Source organism: Carcharodon carcharias, assembly GCF_017639515.1.
Source record: "Carcharodon carcharias isolate sCarCar2 chromosome 27 unlocalized genomic scaffold, sCarCar2.pri SUPER_27_unloc_3, whole genome shotgun sequence".
NCBI classification, from domain to species: domain Eukaryota; kingdom Metazoa; phylum Chordata; class Chondrichthyes; order Lamniformes; family Lamnidae; genus Carcharodon; species Carcharodon carcharias.
Genome location: NW_024470646.1, coordinates 1,119,069 through 1,133,068, shown reverse-complemented (window position 1 = coordinate 1,133,068; position 14,000 = coordinate 1,119,069). Strand labels below are relative to the sequence as shown.

General features: G+C 44.1%; 1 protein-coding gene and 1 long non-coding RNA gene across 4 annotated transcripts; one reads left to right on the top strand and one right to left on the bottom strand.

Moving 5' to 3' along the window:
- The first annotated feature begins 363 nt into the window (after positions 1 to 363).
- On the top strand, positions 364 to 13,547 carry LOC121273931. Of its 2 annotated transcripts, none has more exons than XR_005942129.1 (3): positions 364 to 456; positions 845 to 913; positions 12,522 to 13,547. It is a non-coding gene; the product is annotated as an uncharacterized LOC121273931 (long non-coding RNA). The 2 variants fall into 2 exon arrangements; XR_005942130.1 differs by having other exon boundaries at positions 372 to 448.
- On the bottom strand, positions 6,639 to 10,772 carry LOC121273929 (gastrula zinc finger protein XlCGF49.1-like). Of its 2 annotated transcripts, none has more exons than XM_041181054.1 (2): positions 10,301 to 10,772; positions 6,639 to 8,661 (listed from the first exon to the last, which is right to left on the bottom strand). In XM_041181054.1, the coding sequence occupies exon 2, from the start codon at positions 8,371 to 8,373 to the stop codon at positions 7,627 to 7,629; it is 747 nt and encodes a 248-aa protein (XP_041036988.1). In that variant the 5' UTR covers positions 8,374 to 8,661; positions 10,301 to 10,772; the 3' UTR covers positions 6,639 to 7,626. The 2 variants fall into 2 exon arrangements, with proteins under 2 accessions (XP_041036988.1, XP_041036987.1); XM_041181053.1 differs by having other exon boundaries at positions 10,351 to 10,772.
- Positions 13,548 to 14,000: the final 453 nt, after the last annotated feature.

Genomic DNA, 14,000 nt, shown 5'->3' with positions numbered 1-14,000 from the left:
GAATCCAGTGAATTGGCATCCAACTGTAGGTAATTTTTGTTTTTGTTTCAGATTTCAGCATCCGCAGTATTTTGCTTTTATCTAATTGTAGGATCTTGTTCTGTTGTTAATTACACACAGGACAGAAGTATGGTAGAGGCACGTGCACTTTGTTGTGTCAATTGATTTAATGATTTTACATCTTGACCCTAATTCCCCAGTCATCATCGGATCATAAAAAATAATTTTACATACAAAATATAGACACCCAATGGCGAACCTGTCACCCAGCATTCAGAGCGGAAGAGAAAGTGCCCTCTGCTGACCGCCAAGGCTGTGCGCATGCGCATTGCAGAATGTAATTGGCACCTGCGCATTACGGTCTTCTCCCTGAGCATGCGCAGTGCTGTTCTGTGACCGGAGCCGCAGGGAGCAGGTGAAAAGATGGCGTCTCCAGCAGAATAACAGAGTTAGTGGGTGTGTGAGGAGGAATGGAGCCAGCGGAGTGGGCAGGGAGGCTTCATAAACACTCGGTGCAGGCCGCAGAGCCTTAATATCAAACTATCGCTCCCGCGTTTGTAGCGAACAGACCGGCAATGGTTGTGTCTCTCCCTCTGCCCGGGGGTGGGGGTGGGGGTGGGGGCGGCTGTGCAGCTGGGCGCATGCGCGGTCATCGATCCAGGTAGGAGGAGAGAATGTTGTGAATTTCTTTCCTGGACTGACCGGGATGGATTTTGGAAACTCCTTTTCCAGGGGGTTAGAAGGGGAGGATTTACACACAGCAAACTCAGACCAAGAGAAATGTTTCTCTTCTCAACTTCTAACCTGGACTGACACTGTCGACTTTTATGATCTCTTTTTACAGCTACTCCCCAAGGCTTCTGATACCTTTCCAGCTGCAGGCTCCCCACAGGGAATTTTAAATTCGATAACAGTGAGTATTCTTGAGTATTCATCTACAAATTGAAGGTTTTAGTGTGGTGAAAGGTTGTTGGACTGACAGTGAGGATTTTTTATAATCGTTTTACCAGATTTTAAATAGGAAGGATTTGCAGGCAGGGAAATAAACAAAACATCACATCAAGATCTGACAGAGTCACTCTATTCATTGGAGCCGGAATATTATCGGTCTCTGAAATTAAGTATTGACTTCCAGGTCATTACTACTCGCTGTGTAAAATTTCTTTCTCACATTATTCCTGTGGATTTTGCCCCAAATTTTAAATCTGTTGTCCTGTAATTATTTTAAAATCAGAAAATGTGAACAGCTTTTCTTTAACTACCTTATCTAAGCCGATCATAATCTTGTAGCCCTCTATTAAATCTTCCCTCAATCTACTTTGCTCCAAGGGGAACAACCACAGTTTCACCAACCTAAGCATACGATTAACGTCCCCCATCCCTCAAACCATTTTGGTAAATCTCCTCCGCACCCTCTCGCATCCCTCATAATGTGTGGTGATCCCTGGTTTGCAAAGACCCAGGTGTTCTGTGTTTGTGTCTTTGACATCATCACACATCGACAATTACATTGTGACATCACCTCGCTCCCCGGATATTTCCTCAACAGGGAGATTCACTGATTCCAGTGGATCTGATATCTTTCCAGCTGCAGGCTCCAGCAGGAGAGTTTAAAATTGAAAACTGAAACTGTTGAGTATTTTTGACCATTCACCTACAATTTAGAGCTTTTAGTGCTGTGCTCTGTTATCTGTGAGAGGTTACTTGGCTCTGGGGCTTGCGTGGCTCCTTTACTGTGGATCTAATTCCATGTCCATCCATTGCTCTGTTTCATCTCTGCCCTCCTTGATCAACTCTCTGCCATTGTCTAACTTTCTCTGTCATTAATTACGAGTATATTTTAACTATGTTTAGGATTTTACTGTTCCTTTTGTCAACTGTGTCTAAATGAGGTTTCCACTGCTGTGCATCCCCTGACCATGTGCTGCTGGCTCACTAGCTTTACCTTCCCACATTATCTTTCAGGAATTGTTTTTCCTGTGCTATAGTCCATTTCTCTTCCACTTTGTGTAATCGGACATTCCAAGGCATTTCAGAGGATCATAGGAAAGCAACATTTGACACTGAGCCACATGAAGAGATATCAGGGCAGATGAACAAAAGTTTACTCAAAGAGGTAGGTTTTAAGGATTATCTTAAAGGAGGAGAATGAGGTGGAGAGTATTAGGGAGCAAATTCCAGAGTTTGTGGCCTTGGCAGCTGCTGGGGGATACACCAAATGTGGAGCAGTTAAAATTAGGAATACTGAGGAGGTTGGAATTAGAGAAGTGTAGATATCTTGGAGGGTTGTGAGGCTGGGGGAGAATACAGAGGTAGGGAGGGAGAGACCATGGAGGGACTTGAAAACATGAATGAGAAATTTAAAATTGAGGTTCTCCTTAACCCAGAGCCTTTGTAAGTCGGTGAGTACAGGGGTGAACAAAACTTGGTGCAAGTAAGCAGAGTTTTGGATTACAGGGAGGTTGAATGTGGGAGGCCGGCCAGGAGTGTGTTAGGATAGTTACACTAGAGGGAACAAAGGAATGGATGACAGGTTGAGCAAGTACATAAAGGGATATGTGGATAGTGTGGAAAAAAGACTTTGATCAGATTGAATGATGGAGTAGGTTCAATGGGCTGAATGGCCTACTCCTATGTCCCTATGGATGTCTGGTTCAGCCTCAGACTTTTGTCAGGCAGAGGGATGGAGCCGGTGGTCAGGGAGTGAAGTTTGTAGCGGGGACTGAAGACAATGGCTTCAATCTTCCTAATATTTAAATGGAGGAAATTTCTGTTCACCCAGACAAGTCAGGACGGTGTGTGACTTGGCGGGGATCTTGGAAGTGATGGTGTTCACATACACCTGTCAACCTGGTCCTTCTTTGTGGTGGAGGTTGCGGTTTCTGGAGATTCTTTCAAAGTTCTTGTTGTGTTGTAGATATCCCTTCACTCTCTGCCTCTCCCACCTCTCTCTCCCTCTGCTCCCTTGTAGGCCAGAGTCTTGTGTAGGCTTAGATCAGTTGGCAGGTTCCCTTCCCTGAAGGACATTAGTGAAGCAGTTGAATTTTTATTACAATCTGGCAGCTTTCATGGTCACTTTTAGCTAGTGCCGGCCCCACAAATTACTAAATTCATTCAGCCCAATTTTACAACCTGTTTTTGTGAGTTTTCTCTCACTCACTTTTTTCTGTTTTAAATCAATTTCACAGGGTATTAGAAGGGGAGGATTTGTAGTCGGGAAACTCAAAGCAAACATCACATCTCGATCTGATGGAGTCGCCTAATTTATTGTGACCTGAATATCATCGGATTTTGAATATGGAAGGAAAAAGCACCGTTTACAGTGGGGAGAAACTGTGGAAATGTGGGGACTGTGGGAAGGGATTCAGATTTCCGTCTGAGCTGGAAACTCATTGGCGCACTCACACTGGGGAGAGGCCGTTCACCTGCTCCCAGTGTGGGAAGGGATTCAGTCAGTCATCCATTCTGTAGACACACCAGCGAGTTCACACTGATAAGAAGTCTTTTAAATGCTCAGACTGTGGGAAGTGTTTTAAAAGTTCAGGTGCAATGATGTGCCATCAACGTGTTCACACTGATGAGAGACCGTTCAGGTGCTCTCACTGTGGGACTGGGTTCAGGCAATTATCTCATCTCACTGGACACCAGCGAATTCACACTGGGGAGAGGCTGTTCACCTGCTCCGAGTGTGGGAAGGGCTTCATTACCTCATCCAACCTATTGATACACCAACGAGTTCACACTGACAAGAAACCTTTTAAATGCCCAGATTGTGGTAAATGCCATAAAAGTTCTGGGAACCTGATATCCCATCAATGAGTTCACACTGGCGAGAGACCTTTTAAATGCCCAGATTGCAGGAAGAGGTATAAAAGTTCTGGGGAACTGATGCGCTGTCAACGTGTTCACACTGATGAGAGACCGTTCAAGTGCTCTCAGTGTGGGACTGGGTTCAGGCAATCATCTCAACTCACTGTACACCAGCGCACTCACACTGGGGAGAGGCTGTTCACCTGCTCCAAGTGTGGGAAGGGATTCACTCAGTTATCCAACCTACTGAGACACCAGCGAGTTCACAAGTAACTACAATGATTGGATTTTGTTGTGAAACCACATCTAGGATTGAACCATGTTCACTGAGGCCTCTTTCTGCCGATGTTAATACAATAATCTGTTAATAATCTGGAATATCATCGGATTTTGAAAATGGAAGGAAAAAGCACCGTTCACAGTGAGGCAAAACCGTACAGGTGTTCTGTGTGTGGACGAGGTTTCTGCCAATAATCTGACCTGTCAAAATATAAGCACACACACAACAGGGAGAAGCTATGCAAGTGTGGGGACTATGGGAAGGGATTTGATTACCCATCCCAGCTGGAAATTCATCGGCACAGTCACACTTGCGAGAGGCCATTTCACCTGCTCCAAATGTGGGAAGGGATTCACTACCTCATCCAACCTGCTGACACACCAGTGAGTTCTCGCTGATGAGAGACCATTCAGGTCTCAGTGCGGGACTGGGTTCATTTGGTCATCTCACCTCACTGAACACCAGCACATTCACACTGCGGGGAGACCAGTCAGCTCCTCCGAGAGTGCGAAGTGATTCACTCAGTTATCCCATCTGCTGAGACACCAGCGAGTTCACAAGTAACTACAGTGATTGGATATTGTGAAATAACTTCCAGGAGTGAACCATGTTCATTGAAGTCTCTTTTCTGCTTTTCTGTTAATAAACTCCACGTCAGTTATTGGGGTTTATATTCTGGATAAAAGTCAAATAAATTAGCTTTGTGTTAAACACAATGTGTCAAATCTTTTCAATATCTCGACACAGTATCTCTCAACAGCAAGTGTGAGGAGCTCATTTGTCACTACGATTGAGACAATCTGATCAGCTGCCTCTGCTGCTTCCCTCCCTTCCACTAACCCACCGGGATAAACTGTCTCTAAAGTTCCCGTTTGTCCGAGCCCTGAACCCACATCTTTCTCCAGTTTCTCTCCCATCTCCCCTCATGCTCTCTCACAGCTCATCATGTCCATGAGACCTACTTTCTGCTGTACTGACCCCACTCTCACTGAACTACTGATCACCCAATTTCTCCATGTTAGCTGATGTTGTGATCAGTTCTCTCTCTCTTCTGGTACTGATCCTCTTACCTTTAAATCCACCATCCTGACCCATCCTAAAAACAGAATCTATCCTTGGCCCCTCCTACTTCTCATCCACATTCTGCCACTAGGTGACATCATCCAAAAGCACCGTGATAGTTTTCACATATACACTGACAACACCCAGCTCTACCTCACCATCATCCCTCTCCATTCCTCCACTGTTACTAAATTATCAAACTGCTTATCCCACATCCAGTACTGAATGAGCAGGAATTTCCTCCAATTGAAAATTGAAGACAAAAGCCATTGTCTTTGGTCACCACTACAAATTCTGTTCCCTAACTACGTAGTCCAATCCCTATGAGATAACATTGGGATATGTTGTCCTACATTTGTCAAGCCAGAAGTTATTCCTATAATATTTAGTACATTTCAGGAGATTGTATAGACAGTGATTTCTCACAGATCCCCCCCATCTTGAGAAGGGAATATCCTTATTGATTTCTCACAACTGATTTCTGACTAACCTCACTATTTCTAAGCTACCTGTTTGTTTTCCTAATTTCTTGACGACAAACCGTAGATAACATACTAAAGCTACCAGAATGATCAGAATCGACAACACAAACCCTTGAGCTGCCACCAAGAGTAAATATCAAAACTTTTCCACTAAAATGTGATAATTATCGACTTAGATTCATCCTCCCCACCTGCCGATCATCTCACACAATCTAAATTATTGACATGTTGTAAATACATCTGGTTCAATCAGAAGTTCATGCACAGACTTTAAAGATTGTCCAGCTCTCTGTTCACCAGCATCCACCTTGTGGATATTTTCTAATTGATTCTGGACTTTCTTCAACTTAATCTGTCCTTTCTGATCCTCTTTAGAAATCCTATTGAGGAAAAACTAGTAATCCCGGTCACGTTCTTCACCAATCCCCAGGATATCTCTCACCCCCAGCCCGCCAGTTTTCTCTGTCAGACTATCTATCATTCGCTCCTGGTAATGTGTCAACACCTTCACTGAAGAACTTCTCCATTCATGTTTAACTAAGACTGTTGCTTCTCAAGCCTATGACCTCAACCAATGTGATCCCACTCCTAACATCACTTGTAAGATTTAGGCTTGGGAATCACAGATTACTCGAAAAGAAGCTCAGAGGTGATTTTAAAGTAGTTTATTAGGAAGCGACAGTTTAAATATGATGCGTAAACTAAATAGACAGGAAAAACACATGACCCGTGACAGGTGAGAAAGGTTCAATGGTCCCAGAGGACAATGGACGGATGACACAGAGTGAGTGCTGGTCTCTGTAGCTGGTGGTGACAGTCTCCTCTGAATGGTTAACTGGTGTGAGCCAGAGTGTGGGCATTGGCCTGAAGCCAGTGTGAATCACGTCAATATCTCTGTGCTCTCGAGAGCCTGTTTTAACCTTTACACAAGTTGGTTTACATATGGATTATGAGATCCAATTGTATCAGGGTTAGAAATATCTTGTTTCAGGGCCTGTGCTAGAGACATGTCCTTGGCAGAGATAACAGGCCTGTCCTGTGTTTGTCAGCCAGCAAGCTGCTATGGAAGATTTCTTCATGACAGAGAAAGTGAGGTATTTTGTAATATTCCAAACACTTCTGAAGATTTTATTAAGTAATTAGACAGCAATTTCTTCCAGTCTGTTACTTGGGTTGAACTTGTCTCCGTTCTCGTGCCGAGGGGATTTCAGTACCAGGTGGGAGGGGTAACATTTGGGGACTGTCGATTCCCCACCAATTCCCATTCCCCTTCTTTCTGGTGGATAATGGAGGTGTCACTGTGAGTAATGTGCAAATCAGTAAGAATTGTCAGCAAGGATTAATCAGCACTTTCTAATTGGAGATGTTAATCAGTGGAACCTCTCACACACTGAATTGTAGAGTTTATACCAAAGATCAATTTAGGATCGAAGTAAAAGTTCAGAATCTTGTTGTAAACTAATTTCTGATTAAAGTTCCAGAATTGTGGGGAAAGATCAGAGACAGCGGTTCTTAAAGGGACACTGCAGCCCGAGAACACAATCAGCTTTAGGTCCAGGATATTAAACTCCAGCCCAGTTACAGGGATCATTAACATCAGTAGAAACAAACCCAATTGACAGAATGAACATGGTTCAGTCCTGGATGTGATTAACAGCAGCAATAACAGCAGAATCCATTCCCTAGATACCAACTCCTTCCCTCTCCTTGGGAACATTCTGAGATTAAGCCAGTCTGTTCACAACCTCTTGTGTTACATTTGATCATGAGATGGGATTGTGACCTCATATCTATATCATCACAAAGATCGCCTGTTTCCACCTCCATACTACCACCTACCTCACATTGTCTCAGTGCATCTGCTGCTGAAACCCTCATCGCTGCCATTGTTACCTCCAGACTCAACTATTCCAATACATTCCTGGCTAGTCACCCAGATTCTACCCTCCATAAATTTGAAGCCATCCAAAAGTTTGCTGTCTGTGCCTTCACTCACAGCGAGGCCTGTTCCCCTAACACCCTCTGCTCCCTGACCTGCCTTGGCTCCCAGTCAAGCAACAACTTGATTTTAAAATTCTCACCCTTGTGAACTAGCTGGTGTTTCAGCAGTTGGGATGACCGAGTGAATCCCTTCCCACACTCAGAGAAGGTGAACGGCTTCTCCCCGGTGTGAACTCGCTGGTGTGTCCACAGTGCTGATAACTGAGTGTTTTTGTTTCCACACTCGGAGCAGGTAAATGGCCTCTCCCCAGTGTGAATTCTCTGGTGTGCACTGAGGTTGGATGAAGACCTGAATCTCTTTCCACAGGAAGTACAGCTGAATGGCCTCTCCTCAGTGTGAATTCGCTGGTGCTTCAGCAGGTCAGAGGACCCAGTGACTCCTTTCCCACATTCGGAGCAGGTGAACGGCCTCTCTCCAGTGTGAACTGGCTGGTGTCTCAGTAGGCTGGTTAACTGTGTGAATCGCTTCCCACACTCGGAACAGGTATACGGTCTCTCTCCAGTGTGTAACCGCTGGTGTGTTAGAAGTTGGGATAACTGGGTGAATCCCTTCCCACACTCGGGGCAGGTGAACGGCCTCTCCCCAGTGTGACTGCGTCGATGGGTTTCCAGATGGGAAGGACAATTGAATCCTTTCCCACAGTCCTCACATTTCCACGGTTTCTCCATGGTGTATGTGTCCCTGTGTCTCTCCAGGTTGGATAACCAGCTGAAGCCTCGTCCACACAGAGAACACATGTACAGTTTCTCCCTGCTGTGAATGCTATGATTTGTTTTTTTAGGTTAAAGCTCTTTCCGCAGTCAGTTCACTGGAACACTCTCACTTGGGTGTGTGTGTGTGTCTCGGTGCTTTTCCAGTCACACTGATGTTTGAAATATTTTCCCACAGACAGAACAGGCAAACCTTTTTCCTATCACATTCAAAGCCGATGATTTTCAGGTCCTGATGAATCAAGTGGCTTTGTCAGATCTTGATGTGATGTTTGGTTTGAGTTTCCCGTCTGCAAATCGTCCTCTTCCGATTCGCTGTAAAAGGAGTTTACAAAAGTCATCAGGATAGAAATTCAGAACAGACAGTTCTTGTTTCTATGGAACGTTTTTTCCTCTCTTTGTTCCCCGAATGCTACAAATTCCTGTCCCACACACTCTCCCTCCACCCTGTGTTGAAATCCAAACAGAGATTTGGATAATTCTTTCTGTAACTTCACAAATTTGTTCAACTGGAGATAACAATATGTTTGATCATTCACTTCAGTAATTACTCGTGAGAAAACATTAATCTGAAACCCCCTGACCGACCATACAGAATAGCAAACATTAATCTTGTGTCCAATACTTAGTGTGTGGAGATTTAATGAGCGATCGTGAAGGTGGTTTCTCCAAACCTCCCAGGGTTTCCTTCCTTCCTTCTCTAACTAAGTTAAACCTGGGATCAGTCTCATGGTCCATTCCAGTTTCTGCTTTTCTTCCTGATGACTAATTAATTCCAATTAAACACTGAGAAGACTGAAGACACTGTTTTCAGTCCCTGATCTTATCTCCATTCCCTAGATACCAACTCCATCCCTCTCCCTGGGAACAACCTGAGATTTAACCAGTCTGTTCACAACCTCGGTGTTACACTTGATCTCGAGATGAGCTTCTGACGTCATGTCTCTGCCATCACGAAGGTCACCTGTTTCCACCTGACCTCACCCTGTCTCAGTGCATCTGCTGCTGAAACTCTCGTCCCTGCCATTTTTACCTCCAAACTTAACTATTCCTGCCTGGTCTTCCACATTCTACCCTCCGTAAACTTGAGGCTATCTAAATGTCTGCTGTCTGTGTCTTCACTCACAGCGAGGCCCATTACCCTAACACCCCTCTGCTTCCTGACTTGTCTTGCCTCCTGGTCAAGCAGCAACTTGATTTTAAAATTCTCATCCTTATTTTCAAAGACCTCCATGGCCTCATTCCTCCCTTGCTCTGTAATCTCCTCCAGCCCTACAATCCTCTGAGATATATGCACTGCTCTAATTGTGGCATCTTGCATATTCCCAGTTTTAATCGCTCCACCATTAGTGACCATACCTTCAGTATCCTCGAACCCAAGTTCTAAAATTCTCTCCTTATACCTTTCCCTGTCAACTACGCTTTCCTCCTTTCAGACAATTGAGAATTATAAAAGTAAACAGTGTCAAAAATTTTTATCTTGCACTCATAGTATTGATTCAAGAATACCAAATTTCAAAGATTATCAGTTAGACTCATAATGTAGCTCACGTACCCTTGCTAGAAGCTACACTTATACACAGGCACTTGTGCTCTGTAGGCAGAAGGAACAAGTCCAGGCATGGGGCCTTTGGTTGAATTAAATAAAAGCACAGGGGATGACAGCTCCTTGCTGTATTCTCCATGGCGCCAACCAATCAGCACCTTTTTCTCATGCAGTATAAATTGTTGTCCCCATTGAAATTTGGTATCTTTGCATCTGTCCTGATGAGTGCAAGTCGAAAAGCTTTGACAGCTTGTCCTTTTTTTTAGTAATATTCAGGTTCTGTTCAACCAAGAGACTATTTAAAACTCTCCTTAAAACTTTTTGCCCAAGCTTTTGGTCACCTGTCCTAATATCTCCTTCTGTGTCTGGATGTCACACTTTGTTTTATAATTTCCCTGTGAAGCTCACTGGGATAATTTATGATGTTAATAGAAGTTGTTGTTGTTTCTGACTGTTACCCTGATCTCCTGTTTTACAACAACCCATTGATTTCACACCAAACTCCATCTCTGATTTATTGTCCCTCCTGCGGGTCATTCATCCGGATCTGCAGACTCTGTAAACATGGCGGCGACGCATGCGCCCTGTTGGACAGTGCCCCTCACAAAGATGGCGGCCGTTAACTCGGGCCTAAATTCCGGAGGCAGGTCTCAGCTTCATGAAACGCGGGGGCCGATAGCTCCTTATTGAGGGTTCTGTGCAGGCACCGTGAGTTTATGAAGCCTGCCCGTCTGCCCTGTCTCTTTTCGCGGATGTATTTTCGACTCTGGATCCTCACTCGGTGTTTCTAAAACTCGCAATTTAAATCCTCTCGCTCGAGCTCTCTCTCTCTCACCGCCCGTCTCCTCGGACTGCGCATGTTCCAACTCACAATGATTGACGGCGGGCTGGGACCAATAGGAAGAGGGGGCGATTGCGAGGGTGCGGCTGGTCCTCCGACCAATCGGAATGAATGAGGGGGCGGGGCTGGGCTGGAAGTGACGCATGCGCAGTCTGGCTGCTGGATCGGGGTGACGGTGGTGGCATTGAAAGTCCAGCAGGTGAGAAAGGGGCGAGTGCAGGAGCGGAACGGAGCTGGAGGGTGGACTGGGAGGATTCACAAACACCCGGTGCAGGACTCCAAACCCGGATTAGAAACTCCCGGAGCCCAGTTTACACCGAGTGTCTGGAAACTCCTTTTCCAGGGGATTAACACACAGCAAACTCAAACCAAGAGAAATGTTTGTCTCTTAATTTCTATCTTGGATTGACAGGGATGGATTTTTTCATAATCTCCTTTTTGCAAGATACCAAATGGGAGGGATTTTCCAAATCAAACCAAACATCGCATCAAGATCTGACAGTTACTCGATTCATCAGGACCTGAATCTTTTTCTTATTCAGGGGATAAGGGCTTCGCTGGCCGGGCCAGCATTTGTTGCCCATCCCTGGTTGCCCTTGAGAAGGTGGTGGTGAGCTGCCTTCTTGAACCGCTGCAGGTACACCCACAGTATCTGTTAAGATTTTTTACCCAGCGACAGTGAAGGAACGGCGATATATTTCCAAGTCAGGATGGTGAGTGACTTGGAGGGGAACTTCCAGGTGGTGGTGTTCCCATCCACCTGCTGCCCTTGTCCTTCTAGACGGTGGTGGCCGTGAGTTTGGAAGGTGCCGTTGAAGGAGCCTTGGTGAATTCCTGCAGTGCATCTTGTGGGTGGGGTGCCAGTCAAGTTGGCTGCTTTGTCCTGCACGGTGTCAAGCTTCTTGAGTGTTGTGGGAACTGCACTCATCCAGGCAAGTGGGAGCATTCCATCACACTCTTGACTTATGCCTTGTAAGTGGTGGACAGGCTTTGGGGAATCAGGAAGTGACTTACTCGTCGCAGGATTCCTAGCCTCTGACCTGCATTTTGGAAACTCCTTTCACCTCGGAAGGCTGCAGTCATTCTCCAGTTCAGTAATACTCTGCTGTTTTCTTCTTCCTGCCAAAGTGAACAACTTCACATTTTCCCACATTATGCTCCATCTGACATAATTTTGCCCACTCACTCAACTTATCTATATCTGTCTACAAATTCCTTACATCTTCTTCACAACATACTTTCCTACCTATCTTCCTGTCATCTGAAAATTTAGCTACCATGCTTCCATTCCCCTCATCTAAGTCATTGATGTAAATTGTAAAAAGTCAAGGCCCCAGCACACTCCTGCAGGCCTCCACTCATCACATCCTGCCAATCAGGCAAAGACCCATTCATGCATACACTTGGTTTTCTGCCAGCCAGCCAATCTTCTGTCCAGGCTAATATGTTACCCTCCACACCATGAGCTCTTATTCTCTGAAATTACCTTTAACATGGCACCTTATCCAATGTTTTCTTGAAATCCAAGTCCAGGACATGCCAAAATATTTGTTAATTTCATCCACCATCTCATTATTTACTCTTAATTCCCCATTCTCACTCTTTGATGGATCAAGATTCACCTTACTTGCTCTGTTCCTGTTTAAATACCTGCAGAAAATCTTGCTGTCCGTTTTTAACTTCAAAACCTTGTGAGTATATTATCAAAATTTTCTCATCTTATGTGTGGGGGAAAATTGCATTATTCTTGTTTGCTGTTCAATATTAACCACATTTATTTCCTTTCAGCAATGTGACATTTGCACTTCCCCAGGCCTTGAATGATATTCTGCAAAATGAGCCACTGTGGAGAAAGAGATGAAAATTGGGACGAATTGCTGCAAGATTGTTAATATATCTGTGAACTGTTGAATGACCTGCTAATGTGCTATGTTATTTTTGTGATTCTAATGTCCGATCAATTTCTCTGCCGCATGGCTGTTTTTCAGCCGAATTGTACTTCCATACAACAAGGTCCTGAAGTGCAATAAGACTTCATGGTTTGATATTCTAAGTCAGTCCCTGTCGTTCTACACATTATTTCCGTAGTGTAATTTTTAATCACATGCATGCGAAAGTACTCAGGCTGGAACCGGGAAGAAACATTATCTAAGCTTACTTGGCTAAGTATGAGGAAAATTCCAGAATTCACGCTTGTTGGTGACTATTAACTATACATAGTATGTGACAGCCAGATGACATGTTCTCTGTCCTCTGTCTCAAAACACATTCAGCAAAATTGGAAAAGACTGAATTTGACTGTGCACAAGTTTATTCAGTCAACAACAGGAATTAATAGGGTTACAAATTGAAATTAACAATTACTTCACATCTCAAGTTATATATTAGTGTGGTTCTAAAGACAGACGCAAGCAATACTATGATTGAACATGATGAATTGGCAGAGATGGTATATAATTCCTTTGCATCAGTCTTTATGATAGATCTTTATTCCTTCATGAGCATCGCTGGCCAGCATTTGTTGTCCATCTGCAATTGCCCTGCTGAGTGACTTGCTGGACAATTTCCAAGGGAAGTTTAGATACAACCACATTGCAGTGCATCTGGAGTCACATGTAGGCCAGGGAAGGACGACAGCAGATTTACTTCCAGAAAGGACTGGCGAACCAGATGGGTTTTTACAACAGTCAATGATTGTTGCATGGTCACCATTGCTGAGAAAATACTGGAGACATGCTTGATCAGGATAGATATCTATTGTAAATTTGACATGAATTAAGTTGCTTAAATAAATAATGTTTATTTTGAAAAATGTATAAGGAATCCAAATCCAATTCTTCATGTCATTGGGTCATGGAATATTTGTTAATTAAAGCAAATTTCATGGTTTCTGTAGAAAATCCTTCTTCAGAAGAGAATTGGACAGTTACTTGAGAGGGGGAAAATTCTAATTCATGGAAAGAAAGAAGGAAATTGGGACTAATTGGAAAGATCTTTGTAAAAAGCTGGCATAGGCACAATGGTTGCAAGGTCCCCATACAATGTTGTGCCATTTGATGGTGACATTGTTGATCAGTCTGCCTCCAGCATTCCTAATGAGAACAGCCAAATTCCATTTCTTCAAAACAAAGACCCAAAGTGCTGCTGCATGATGGGACAATTTAACATTATAGCTGGGTGCCTTTGCAGTGTAGAGGAGGCAAGCAACATCTCAGAAATAGCTGTAGATCAGGAAATGGATGTCAGGGATGAGCTCAAGAAAATTAC